The sequence below is a fragment of the Lissotriton helveticus genome, chromosome 12, assembly GCF_964261635.1.
Source record: "Lissotriton helveticus chromosome 12, aLisHel1.1, whole genome shotgun sequence".
NCBI lineage: Eukaryota > Metazoa > Chordata > Amphibia > Caudata > Salamandridae > Lissotriton > Lissotriton helveticus.
In genome coordinates this window covers 794,631,909-794,645,550 of record NC_136073.1, presented here as the reverse complement: position 1 = coordinate 794,645,550, position 13,642 = coordinate 794,631,909, and the positions used below count along the sequence as shown (strand labels likewise).

At 44.4% G+C, this 13,642-nt stretch overlaps 1 protein-coding gene across 4 annotated transcripts in view; it reads right to left on the bottom strand.

Moving 5' to 3' along the window:
* The window catches only part of LOC144799659 (proto-oncogene Mas-like), a 61,803-nt gene that overhangs the window by 30,415 nt on the left and 17,746 nt on the right, over positions 1 to 13,642 (bottom strand). For 3 of the 4 annotated variants that reach the window (XM_078671118.1, XM_078671119.1, XM_078671116.1), the window contains one exon: positions 538 to 599. In XM_078671118.1, coding sequence (XP_078527244.1) covers positions 579 to 599 — 21 coding nt within the window. In that variant the 3' untranslated portion in view covers positions 538 to 578. Of the gene's footprint in view, positions 600 to 13,642 lie in introns of all 4 variants that reach the window. The other variant, XM_078671117.1, reaches the window with a different exon arrangement.

The following is a 13,642-nucleotide window of genomic DNA, read 5'->3' as shown; positions in this document are numbered from 1 at the left end:
TACAGGTAAAAGATTTAATGAAAAATAGCAGGGTATAATATCAGAATATTTACATAAAATGATTGTTAGTGTACTATGTATGCTGAGCATTTACAGAAAAGAAGCAACTTAATTTCAGTCTAACATTCCATGCTCCCAGCTCTCTGTACTTCATTTTCCTCAATGGAGTTCAAAACATTCTAGTGTTGTAAAAGTGGGTATGGCAACATCTTGCAAATTTCATAGTAGTTTAATGTAAAATAACATCAAAAAACAATTAAAGAGAAACAAATATATAATTTGACAATAGATGTGAAGTAGCAGGTCCATTGGACCAAGTAAACAAAGAACAATGTGTGTTCTTTAAAAATATGTGATTTTTTTTTTAAAAAACAAAATGGAAAACTTTCTTAATATAAAATAATGAGCAATTCTTTTCCAACAGTTACAAACACAAATAAAAGAAAGAACGATTGCATTGTAAATACAATAGCGCCCTGTAATAGTTCGAGTTGAGTTCTTTGTTAACTTATTTGAGGTGAAGGATATTACATGTACCTAGCTTTGGGCAAAGAATCCAGCAGTGTTTTTAGGACGATTTATGCAGAATTTCTTCTTCTCTAAAAAAAAAAAAGCAATTAGCACAAATTAAAGAAAATCTATTATAGTGTACTTTTCTGTCTTAACTTTATTTACCTTGAATGATTAACTCCGATAATGTTCCATCATTGTTAATATTGATTTGCTTAGTTTTATTAACCTTTCAATATATCATCAGAAAAGACATTTGCAAACATAAAAACATAAAACCAAAAAAAAGTTCCTTCAGATTTTTGTTTAACACACAAAAATGATCAATGTCTTTACTAGGACCATTACAAAGCGATTCTGAAGCTACATGTAAAAGTCAGAATCAGACTTTATCACTGTTTATAAAATCTCTATCTACAAAATAATGCCTCATTAATATTAATGAGGTACGTGCAATTTGTGACCCCTCTAGGAATGGCTAGCATTCACAGGGTTGGTGGCCACCATGTCTGTGACTTCTTTTTTAATAAAGCAGGTTTTAAAAAAAATGCAGCACGTTTTCCCTAAAGGAAAATGGGATGCAGTTAAAAAAGAAAAATGAAACTTTTCAGTTTCATTTTTTAAGGGCAGAAAGTGGTCTCTGGTACCACTGCCTGCGCTTAAAAAATATTTTCCCACATACCCACTAAGGGGAAGGGGTCCCCTGGGAACCCCTTCCCCTTTTCGAGTGATTTACCACCTGCTTGAAGTAGGTGGCAAACTGCGAGTATTTTGCGGCCACAAATGTGGCGGCAAAACATTAGTACATAGCATGTTGACTAGCTATTTGGAAGGGACGCCCCTTCCTTTTTTTTTTATTTTTTTTTTTAGTCCTCATCTCACCTTACAAGCCTCTGCGGGTCTTATGAAGCCGCCTTCGTTATCTGTCGCCCCTACGGCTTACCGCACTCGCTTGGGTCATCCGACCAGTCCCATTGTTTTGTTAGGGACCATGGTGTAATCATAGGACCAATGATGTTACAGTAATCTTAAGTTCTTACCCCAGCTCACAAGGGGATGCCACATGTTCGAGATCTTATCCTCCACTCCATCATACTCCAGTCGTGCCATGGAAAATGCAGCTTTAAGCCAATCCTCCCTTTGCGGGGGTAGGGGGTCCTTCCACCTCTTACACACTTCCCTTCTTGCCAACAATATCAAATTCAATAGTGAACCCCTATCTTTCAGCGAAAGGTTCTGGCTGAGGCACCCATCATCTCCAAAGAAAACCAATTGCATATTTATCTCAATGTTGGTGTTAAATATGTCCAGTAGATTGTCACCCACCTCAGCCCAGAACCTTGTAAGTGTTGGGCATTCATAAAAAATATGTAAGTCGTTGGCAAGAGGTACTGCACATCTGGGGCATTTAGGGACAGGATAAGGCGCGAACTTTGCAATTTTTGCCGGGGTGTAATAAAGTCTATTAATAACAAATAAATGATTTTTTTTTAGACAGGCAGGTTTAACAGATCTGTACAAGTTCTTCAGTGACGATTCATATAAAAGGTCTGCTGGTGGCTCAAGTGGGGTTCCGGTCCACACTGCAACAGGGGCAGGTGTCTCATGGTCTTCAGCCTCTAACAAACTGTTGTACCACATAGAGATTTCCTTATTCAATGGGCGTATCCCTTGCAGCAAGTCTTCGATCTCCCTGTTTCCACTGATCTCCTGCTTTTCTGCCTCATACCATGATGTTAACTGTATGTACTTGAATCTTGAGAGCCCTGTGCCAATCCTGGCCCTAAGGTAATCCCAGGGATATATCCCCCCAGAGTCCAACAGTTCAGACCAAATTTTGACACCTGCCCTCTTTATCGGTAGTGCCAAACCATCCTGCAAACAATCCGGGGTTCCTGGGGCATCCCATACAGGGGCATTATCAGAGTAGTAACCAATGCCCCAGCTACGCCTGAGCCTGCACCAAATCTCCAGAGATGTCCTTAAAACCTTCAAACGAACCCTCTTGAAGAACCTAGGTGATCCAAATTTATACAGAAAAGCTTCTCCATCTCCTCCCCCTTCTACCCGCACCATTTCGCCTAACAACCTCCCCCAGGCTGATTCTCCTGGCTTTACTAATAGCATCCGTATGCTTTTAAACTGAAACGCTGCTGCGTATAGCCTTACATCTGGGAGCGCTAACCCCCCTTTTTTTAATCTGCGTCTGAGTTTTTTCCACGCCAGTCGAACTCCCTTGTTGCCCCAAATAAAACTGTTGATCTTACTCTGTACCTTAATCAGACTTTTACTCGAGAATGTCAGTGGAATTGAGGAAAAGAGGTATGACAGTTTAGGAAGGATGACCATCTTTACTAAGTTGGTTTTCCCGTATATGGTCAGTGGGAGATTTCTCCATCTACTGAATAGACTGTCGATTTCTTTTACCACCCTCTTTAGATTTAACTCGGGGATCTTTTCAATTTCCTTCACTACATAAATCCCCAGGTATCTCATCTCTTCACTTTCGGTACCTGACCACTCCAGATTCCAACACATCAAATGCAGCACGTTTTCCCTAAAGGAAAATGGGATGCAGTTAAAAAAGAAAAATGAAACTTTTCAGTTTCATTTTTTAAGGGCAGGAAGTGGTCTCTGGTACCACTGCCTGCGCTTAAAAAATATTTTCCCACATACCCACTAAGGGGAAGGGGTTCCCTGGGAACCCCTTCCCCTTTTCGAGTGATTTACCACCTGCTTGAAGTAGGTGGCAAACTGCGAGTATTTTGCGGCCACAAATGCGGCGGCAAAACATTAGTAGATAGCATGTTGACTAGCTATTTGGAAGGGACGCCCCTTCCTAATAGTGAGAGTCGCAAATGCTACTTTACGAGTCAGTGACTCACAAAATAGTATTTGTACATGCTATTGCCCTTTTTTGCGTCCGCAAACGGAAGGATCTCCCGTTTGCGGCCGCAAAAAAGGGTCATACATCTGGCCCCAAATGTTTCAGTGTACTGACTCCAGGGCTCGCTTGCTTGTACAAGACACCATCTGTTTCAGTGTGCTGACTCCAGCGCTCACTGCTTGTACAAGACACCATCTGTTTCAGTGTGCTGACTCCAGCGCTCACTGCTTGTACAAGGCACCATGTGTTTCAGTGTGCAGACTCCAGCGCTCACTGCTTGTACAAGGCACTATGTGTTTCAGTGTGCAGACTCCAGGGCTCAATGCTTGGTTCTACTCGTCAAGTGCTCTTGGAGGTCACAGTGTTTTTTCGCTTTATCACAGTTAAAATATTGGCCCGCAGATAAACTTTGACCATAATATAATTTCCGAAATATAATCACAAGGGAGTTAATAATTAATCTACCTGTACTTTGGCAGTATTTGAAGAGTCCCTAAAATGGTTATGATAAATCTTTGGATCAATATTTTGCAGAATTACAATGTATCTGTTGCATTTCTAAAGCGCTTTAGACCAGAAGACTTGTGTTTTAGTGACCTGTTTGAAGCGCGATTCAGCGCCCACCACACACCGTGGTTGAAGACTAAGCTGCCCCCTTGAGTTCGCACTGAGGTTAAGGTGTCTGTGATTACCTGACACTGCGGGTAACACACTAACCCATGGAACTCTGATCGCGTGGCAGTCCACTCCATCCACTGGTTCAGTATACCTTTTTATGGATGTGTATGTCTCTGCAATGTACTAGATGACATTTTCTCACTACTGGTCCTGAAGAAAGCTGTGCCACCTCTAAGGAGGGTATGAGGCTGAAACATGTCGACCATCACCGTACTATGACATGTTTAATCCACTCCTGCTATTGGTTTTGCTCTTAATCCTGACTGTGGGATGCCCCAAGAAAGTCTTTGGTGTCCTCGGAGTTAGTTTTATCTCTCACAAACTTTCTTCAACCCTTTCTCACCCCTCATCACACCCAGCTCACCTACAGGTTTTAGTATACCTCTGTTTCTACACTGAAAACATCCCTGAGCTCCTCCCTCTCAGAGAGGGTTATAGCCACTTTGAGACCACGCTCACATTGCGAGGAGGTTACCCTATGATGAAGCATGCCACCTTCGGGTGGGTGAGGGAAACCGTCCTATAAAAGGGACACTCCTGCACTCCTCTACTATCTTCCACTCGATCCGGGGGCCTATTTGTGTTTTATGACTTTGTCATAGGGGAGTCGTCCCCTGCTGGCCTGTAAATCTCCTCAGGCCCTCTATTGTGTATCAACCTCAGTGTGCTGATTCCAGCGCTCACTGTTGTACAACGCACCGCGTGTTTCAGTCTACCTACTCCAGGGCTCACTTGCTTGAAAGAGGCACACATTTTGTTTTGCATTTCTAAAGTGCATTAGAGCAGAAAGCATGTGTTTCAGTGTGCTGACTCCAGAGCTCACTGGCTTGTGCAAGGCACTATGTGTTTCAGTGTACTGACTCCAGCACTCACTGGCTTGTACAACACAACACATGTTTCAGTGTGCTAACTCCACTCGCTTGTGCAAGGCACTATGTGTTTCAGTGTACTGACTCCAGCACTCACTGGCTTGTACAACACAACACATGTTTCAGTGTGCTAACTCCACTCGCTTGTGCAAGGCACTATGTGTTTCAGTGCACTGACTCCAGGGCTCACTTGTTTTGTACAACGCACCACGTGTTCCAGTGTGCTGACTCCAGGGCTCACTGACTTGTATAAGGCACTATGTATTTCAGTTTGTTGACTCCAGGGCTCACTTGCTTATACAAGGCACCACATTTTTCAGATTGTTTACTCCAGGACTCACTTGCTTGTACAAGGCACTATGTGTTTCAGTGTGTTGACTCCAGGGCTCACTGGTGTACAAGGCACAATGTATTTGTTGCATTTCAGTGTACTAGACCTGAAAGCATGTGTTTCAATGGGCTGCCTCCAGCTCTCACTGGTGTACAATGCACCATGTGTTTCAGTATTCTGACTCCAGCACTCACTGCTTGTACAAAGCACTATGTGTTTCAGTGCGCTGACTCCAGGGCTCACTTGCTCGTACAAGGCCCCATGTGTTTCAGTGTGCTGACTCCAGCGCTCACTTTTGTGCAACGCACCACATGTTTCAGTGTGCTGACTATAGTGTTCACTTTTGTACAAGGCACTATGCTGACTCCAGGACTCGCTTCTTGGTATGCACCCCCATAAATGTCAGGTGGAGGAGATCACCCCACTGTTTTTAGAGCAGTGAAAAGGGGTCAAATACAACAATATTAACAAGGTTATTATCATTTTATTTTTGGTTGCAGCGGGCTGGCTTAATGGGGCTGGTGGCTCAGGGTGAGAGGAGGAGTGGACTATGCACTCTAAGTGGGCATGACTGCTTGGCCGGCTGTAAACGGCCAGCTAAGCAGTCATGCGCACTTCGCATATTCCTACCAGGCTGGAATGGACAGCCTGGTGGGGAATATGCACAGGCTCCCTGTCTTGATCTGAGCGCCGATCAATGGCGGCCAGACCAATCACAATTCTGCATCGCAGCGTTGTGATTGGCACGGGGGAGTGTTTGTGCCCGGGAACATCTGCAACTTCTTCTGGACTGGAGTCAGTAAGAGCAGAGACAGGAGGAGCGATGCGGCCGGCGGAGGAAAGGTAAGTGCGTTTTTAAAAGAAAATATTGAGAGAGCACGAGTTTGAAAAAAATGTATAAGTACGCCATATTTACAAGCACGTAGTTAGTTTAAACATGTTTTGCACACGAGTGGTTTATATTCAGTAGTGAAACGTATAGAATGTTAAGTAGAGTAACTATAATTATAACGGTGTGAGATTAATGTAGAAATGTTGGAATATATGTGAAAACCTCATGTTCTCATGTTAAAAAGAGTCATGTCCGAATTAAATGTAACTTTGAAAATCCAGTATTATGTGTAGGCCTTAGGGCAATTCACAGCAAACCTGAACGTGCTGCTAAACTAATGTGAGATAAAGTTGACATGGTTCTTTCAAAATGTACTATTGAACTTAGGGTTAAAAGTATATGCTTTATAGATGTGTTATTTTAGAAACGTATGCTAGTCAAGAATGTTTGCTGTTTAAATCAAGTTAACGTTTTAAGAGTGCAGGAACCTGCTGCATGTAAATCAAGTAGGCCAGAGCAGATAATGTCATGTAGTTTAAATTGCCATGTGCTCGTTAGAGGAGAGGTCGTGAGGTGTCCAGCATGGAGCTTTGAGAGTGTTTTATGACCAAAGATATGGTGGAGTCTGGAATTTGAGGCCCACTGCAGGATGAGCTGTATGCAGGTGCGAGGGTCCTAATCAGCTCGAATGAAAGGGACTTTGTTCAGTGGCGCCTTGCGCAGGCCTGTAGGAGTTTCCAGGAATTTCAGGGGGTATCAGCGCACGGAAGAAGAAGCCTGGGAACCAAGGTCAACTATAACGAGGGTCTTCAAGAGTACCATCATGGAGTTTGCCGCGCAAAGATGTACCACGTGAGGGGCGTCCCAAGGGGCGTTTCTATTGAAAATGTGATTTGGTATTAGGGAAAGAGCCCCGGGAGGAGAGCAGAGCAGATGATTTTGGGAGCCTAAGGAAGCGGATGGGTAGGCAGATAGGCTGATCAGGAGAGACCCATTATCAGAGAAGAGACAAAGAGAAGTGCGTGATCTTCTTAGGAAGTCACCACGGCTGACACCTAGAGGGTTAAGATCTTGCTAAGTAGGGATGTCATTTAGTGTAGTGTAGGGACAGACTAACCTTAATTTTCTTTTCTGTAATGACTTTGAGGTTGCAACTTGTATCCATTTTGGCAACCCTGATGGTTTTCGAGCTTGTACTTATTATTCTGTTTTTCAGACTCAGACTATTCAAAAAGTTCATGTTTATAGTGATACCGATTTATCTTCTTAATCTCATTTTGAGAAGTTTGTATCTTCAGTTATCTTTGACTTTATATTAAATCTTTAAAACTTGATTTTGGTCAGTGGTCATTTAGAGTGGTGTAAGTTCTTAAATTGATTGCTTTATTGCGAGATTACCTTTTACTCAAGACAGGTACCAACGATTCAGTCGACAGGAAATGGGATTTGGTAAGATAATTAGTAACCAGTAATCCCGTGTTAGCAGTTGGTAGCAGAGTGAGGATGGTTATCTTCTTGAGGAAGGTAATCTAGAGAGGTTAGTTTACCCCAAGGCCCGAGACGCCGAGAGACGAGCAGCGGAAGAATCGTGTGCCGAAAGGTGCAGACGGTGCGAGAAAAGCAGCAGTATCGGAGAGTGAGTATAAAAAGGGTCATGCGTGAATAGATTGCGGTGTTTTGTGTTGTATTTGTATTGTAATGTCTTGCGGAGTTGAATGCCTGTAGTGTGAATGAGAGAAGGTTGTGAGCGCGCGCAACCTGGTAAACTGGTAACCTGGTAAACGGGTGAACTGGTGAAATCTTAAGTTCAGGCCAGAGCTTAAGTGGTTTTGGGTGTATCGAACATCCAGGGTAGTTGTCGACCATAGTACGGAGGTCACGAGGTACCATTGACCGCCGTGGATCCAAGATAGGGGGAGTGTAAGAGTGAGTGTATGAGTAACGGACGCTGGTCGAAAGTTACTGTGTGTGAGTAACCTATCGGAGAAGGCGATTGTCTGGAAGTAATCGGAAAGACATTTCGCCAAGTTAGGGTGACAACTACAGAAAGACTGTGGGCGTACAGTCAAAGAAAGGTGATCGCTTGGACGGAAGTAATCATTTTTCAGAGTATGAATGGGATGCGTGCATGACCGAGGAGACGAGCTGAGAAAGGAGGGGAACTGCTGCGAAGGGGGACGGGTGACGTCGGCTAGAGCCGCGCTGTGATTGAGCGGTTGGTGTGACGTTAGCTAGAGCCGCGCTCTGGTTGGGCGGCTAGAGTGACGTCGGAGGAAAGTCGCGTACGGATAGGCCAGTTATTGAGAACGGGGCTGAGATTGGTGGAATATCATCAGGAAGTAAACAAACGCGGAGAAAAGAGAAATCATGAAGTGTTTTAAGTGTTTGAAAGGGATTTTTAAACGTAAACGAAGTGAACATTATTACGGGGAAGAGGCTCCCCCAGAGGGTACGCCAGCTCATTATATGGCAACGAATGTTGGGCTGCATACGATATTGTGGATTGGGGCTTGGAATAAGCTTACGGAAGGGAATGAGGAAATGCAGTTCCCGAAGTACGGGACGTTTAAATTAGAGGTGTTACATCGGCTGAAAGCAACCATGTCCTCATTGAAACCCTCGCCCAGACCAACACAGTTTGAGGCTCTTAATGCATGGATTAAGGCTGCACACGACCGAAATTTGAACAGGCGTCAACAAAGACTGACGCGATCGGTAAGGGCAGTGCGAGATTCCAAATGGGATGAGGAGGAAAAGCGTTGGAGAGTACAGACTATTGAGGTGGAGAAAATGTATCCGATGAGGGAGGTGTCAGGAGGAGGAAACCTCATGGAAGAAGACGAGGAAAGCGAGTCGGAGGACAATCTGATAAACAGATTGTTAATGGATAGACCACCTCCGAGAGTGGAGTTGATAGAAGATAGAGGGCTCGCAAGGGAGGATGGGAATGAGATAGAGGGATATACACCACTCCCTATATCGGAATGGACACCTAGCAAAGGCGGAGAAACACCTCCAAACAACACTGTACAGAGTGTAGTGGGAAGGTTTGTGGTGCAGAAAACGCCAACCACAGAAAGGGTTGAGTCTGTGGGATTGCCAGACGCTCTTCGAGTGCCTGTTACCATAGGACCCATAGTTTCGATCTATAATTCTGAGAGAGATAGAGGGGAACAACAAAGGCAATTGGATAGGGAGAGGATTGAGATGGAAAGGAGGAATAATGTGACAAATGCATGGAAACAATTGCCAGGATCAGTAACATGGAATACCCCATTAGACACAACTGTCGGTCCCAATTCAGAACAGGGAGGTCCGAGAGGACCAATGGATCTAAGGGGACCGCGGCCAAGATCTTTTTCAGAGTTAAGAGCTGATTTGAGGGAATGGGACGGGTCCATAGTATCTCCGAGTAACAGGACAAGAACGGAACCAGAGTGGGAAAGCAGGGGTAACGGGACTGTATCTCATTGTGGGGCCAGCGAAAGCAGTCAGGGCCGGGAAGGCCAAAGTCAAGAGAATAGAGGGGATGCATGTCCTACAAATCAGAGAGAACAGCCGGAACAAAATACTAGGATTGTAGAATGTGAGGAAATGTCCCGTCTCTGGGGGAAAGGAGGAGATGAGGCGGTACGGGCTTTTCAGAATAGGTTTAGGTGCCTTCATCATACACTCGGGGAAGACGTTCAACATTGGAGAAAGGAGAACAGCGATAAGTCCCGCCACGCCTCGAATAATCAGGAATCACAGGGAAGTAGGGAAGAAAGAGGGAGTAATGGAACATCTTACCCTGCATCCCGTGAAACTAGCCCGGAGGGGGAGAGAGGGGCTATGAGGCATGAAGGAGTGTTTCACCGGGAAACATTGTTTACAACGCGGTGTTTACACCGCACTACCTTTACAACTAAGCCATTACAACGCAAGTCGTTACTACGACTTGCGCTGGATGGCGCTGTTGGATAAGGAATATTGTATATATTCCAACACCTTCCCTACTGTTACGTGGGATGGTGTTGGAATATAAAATTATAATAATCCTCAATCCACGCACACCAACGCAAGTCGTTGTAACGACTTGCGTTGTAATGGCAGCGTTGTAAAGTACCGCGATCTAAAAGATCGCGTTGTACTGACGTACATCCGTTTCACCACCCACCCCGAGAAGACGGAAAGGCATGGGATCTAGAGAGATGGGAACAGGGGAGGACTCCCTATAATTCACCAATACCTAAACGTAGATCTCGGAGCTGGGATGGGAGAGATGCGGATGGAGGAGCTAAATTGAGTGTCTTGAAAGCTGAAATTAAGGCAAAAAGGCTTGATGTTACCAGTTTAAAATCAGATGTTGATGAGATAATAGATGGAACATTGCCTTTGGAAAGGATAGAATTGTACGAACAGGATGAGTTATTGTTCATGGCAAAGGATATTACTAGGAAAGCTAGAGCGTTTCATGAAAAACTGACTGATTTGGCAGACAAGTATGCCGTGGATTTGTCTAGGACAAGGGCATTACAGAGTAACCACAGATTACAGTACGCAGACCAGGATCTAGATGAGAAGAGAACTACTGGATTAAAAACACACATAAGAGAGCTGGTAACAGGGATAAGAGTGTGGAGAGAACTGGATAAATGGGAAGAAAGGTGGTCGAAAAAGGGCACAGTTAGGCGAAGTACAAATGTGATGACCCCTGAGGGAAGGGTAATGCAGATGGAGGCATTCCCTTTGCGAGAAATATCAAATGGAAATTATGTACATGTGCCCTGGAGTAGAGGAGACTTAGCCGCATTTACCAACTCATTTCCGAAGTTGCGGGACAATCCAGTCGAATGGTATAAGCAGGTAGAGAGGTTTGTTAAAATCTCGAAAGTACTGTGGATAGATTTGAACACGTTGTTTGACATCGTGGTCCCATCTGATTTGTGGACCCCGTGCAAGACTAGTGTCGAATGGCCAAATGCTGAACCATTGAGGGATGCTCGAACAAATGGACCATCTGAGATTGTCATGCGAAAGTATGAAAGGGTAATAGCATGGCTGAAAGATAAGGTACCACCACAGGACATAGATTGGGTAAAAATAGACCGAACAAGGCAGGAACCCAAGGAGACAGTTCACGAGTTTTATGAAAGATTGTTGAAAACATTCAAGCAATACAGTGGACTAGATGTAATGGATCCCAAAGACATAGGGCAGTTCGTGTCAAAGTTTGTCTTGGGGTTGAGACCTGATATTTGTTTGATGATACAGCAACATTTAATCTGTTGGCAGAACAAACCACTAGATGAGATTTTACGATATGCGAGGTACTGCAGTGACGAGATAGATTCTAAAGCCAAGAATCTAAAGGAGAAATTGATGGTGGTGCAAATGCAGTCCGCTGGGAAGGGTGGCCAGCAGAAGCAGGGGATGGGACGAAAACCAAATGGTCAGAGCAAAGATAATGAAGAAGGGCAGAGACCTAGGATAGACTTTGCCACTTTAAAGAAAACGACGAAGTGTTATCAGTGTCACCAGGTGGGGCATTGGCGACGCGAGTGTCCCTTTAACCCTGAAAATGGAGAGCTAGAAGTAGAAGAGCAGGTCCAAGAAGACCCAGTGCAAAAGGTGACAGTCCCAAGTAATAAGGTGGCCAGAGGGGGGACTTCGGCTCCACGGGCCCAATTCCCACAGCCACCGAAGATAACAGCTGGAGGAAAGGTCTTTAAACAAATGCCTCTGTTTATTGAGGAAGAAAAATGTTATTACATTGATCCATTGACAGGACAACGGGTAAGCAGTGAAGAGGACTGTACCCTCGGGGCAGTTCTAGAAGTGGATCAGAGAGGGCCATTTGTTGAGGCAGAAGTGGCAGGGTGTCCCACTACGTTCTTAGTGGATACTGGGGCTACTCGTTCGACTCTGAGATCAGCGGTGGTTCCAGACTTGCCGATGTCAGGGGAAACAATTCAGGTGGTAGGAGTCGCAAATAAAAGAATGACTAGTCCGTTGACAGAACCAGTATCTGTGAAAATAGGCAATCATATGAACGAACATCAGTTTGTGGTTTGTGACTCGAGTCCGGTATGTCTGTTAGGAAGGGATTTGTTGTGCAAATTGAATTGCACCATATACTGCACCCCGCAAGGAGTGGAGGTACAGACTACCGACGATGATGCTACCTTTAAGGTGGCCAATTCAAAATTCTGTGTAGAACTATATCCTACTCTGACTGTAGAAGATCTTCCACAAGATTTAAGAGATGCAGTGGCGTCAGAGGTGTGGGATTTCACAGGAGAAGATATAGGATTGATTAAAGGGGTAGAACCGGTAAAAATATTGGTAAAACCAAATGTTGAGTTTCCAAGAACGCCTCAATACGAATTGTCACAGGAAACGATTGCAGGAATAAAGCCTGTGATCGAGTCAATGATACAGCAGGGAATACTGAAAGAAATCGTGGGTAGTCCTTGTAACTCCCCGATTATGGGTTTGCAGAAACCTAGCGGGAAGTTTAGGATAGTTCAGGATTTACGAAAAATTAACAACATAGTCGTTTCATGTTGTCCCGTGGTACCGAATCCATCAGTAATATTGTTTCAAATACCATGTCAAGCAGAATGGTTCACAGTGATAGATCTTTGTCAGGCTTTCTTTTCAATCCCATTGGATGAAGAGAGCAGGTACCTTTTCGCTTTTAAAATGGAAGATCGCGTTTTAACATGGTGTCGAATCCCACAAGGATTCACAGACAGCCCATCCATTTTTAATCAGTTGTTGAAAAAGAATCTTGAGAATCTAGTACTGCCACAGAATTCGGTTCTGGTACAGTACATAGATGACCTACTTGTTGCGTCAGAGACAGAGGAAGCTTGTAAAGCAGATTCAATTGCCTTACTGAATCATTTAGCTGAAAATGGACATAAGGTATCTCCGAGCAAGTTACAGTATTGTCTGACAGAAGTACAGTATCTAGGGCACAGGTTAGAAAAAGGGAAACGTAAGGTGTCCCCAGAGAGGATTGAGGCGATAATGAAAATGAATGCGCCTACAACACAGAGAGAAGTTAGAATGTTCCTAGGAATGGTGGGTTACTGCCGACAGTGGATAGTTAACTTTTCACTGAAAGCAAAGCCCTTACAGAAACTGACGCACAAGGAGGTGAGTGATCCGGTACCATGGGATGAAGAATGTCTGGTGGCGTTTTTACAGCTGAGAGACGATTTATGTCGTGCTCCGGCTCTGGGAATGCCAGATTACGAAAAGTCATTTTCACTCTATTGCTGTGAGAGAGAGGGATGTGCTTTGTCAGTCTTGGCACAGACCCACGGTAATGCCCGTAGACCAGTTGCATATTTTTCGGCTACATTAGATCCAGTAGCCGCAGCGTTGCCCGGATGTCTCAAATCCGTTGCTGCAACGGGTGTCAGCATTGAAAGGAGCGAGAGTATTGTGATGGGACATCCAGTAGTGGTGTATGTACCACATTCAGTTGAATTGTTAATGACCAGGACGAAGACGCAGCATCTGACCAATAGCAGGCTCACGCGTTA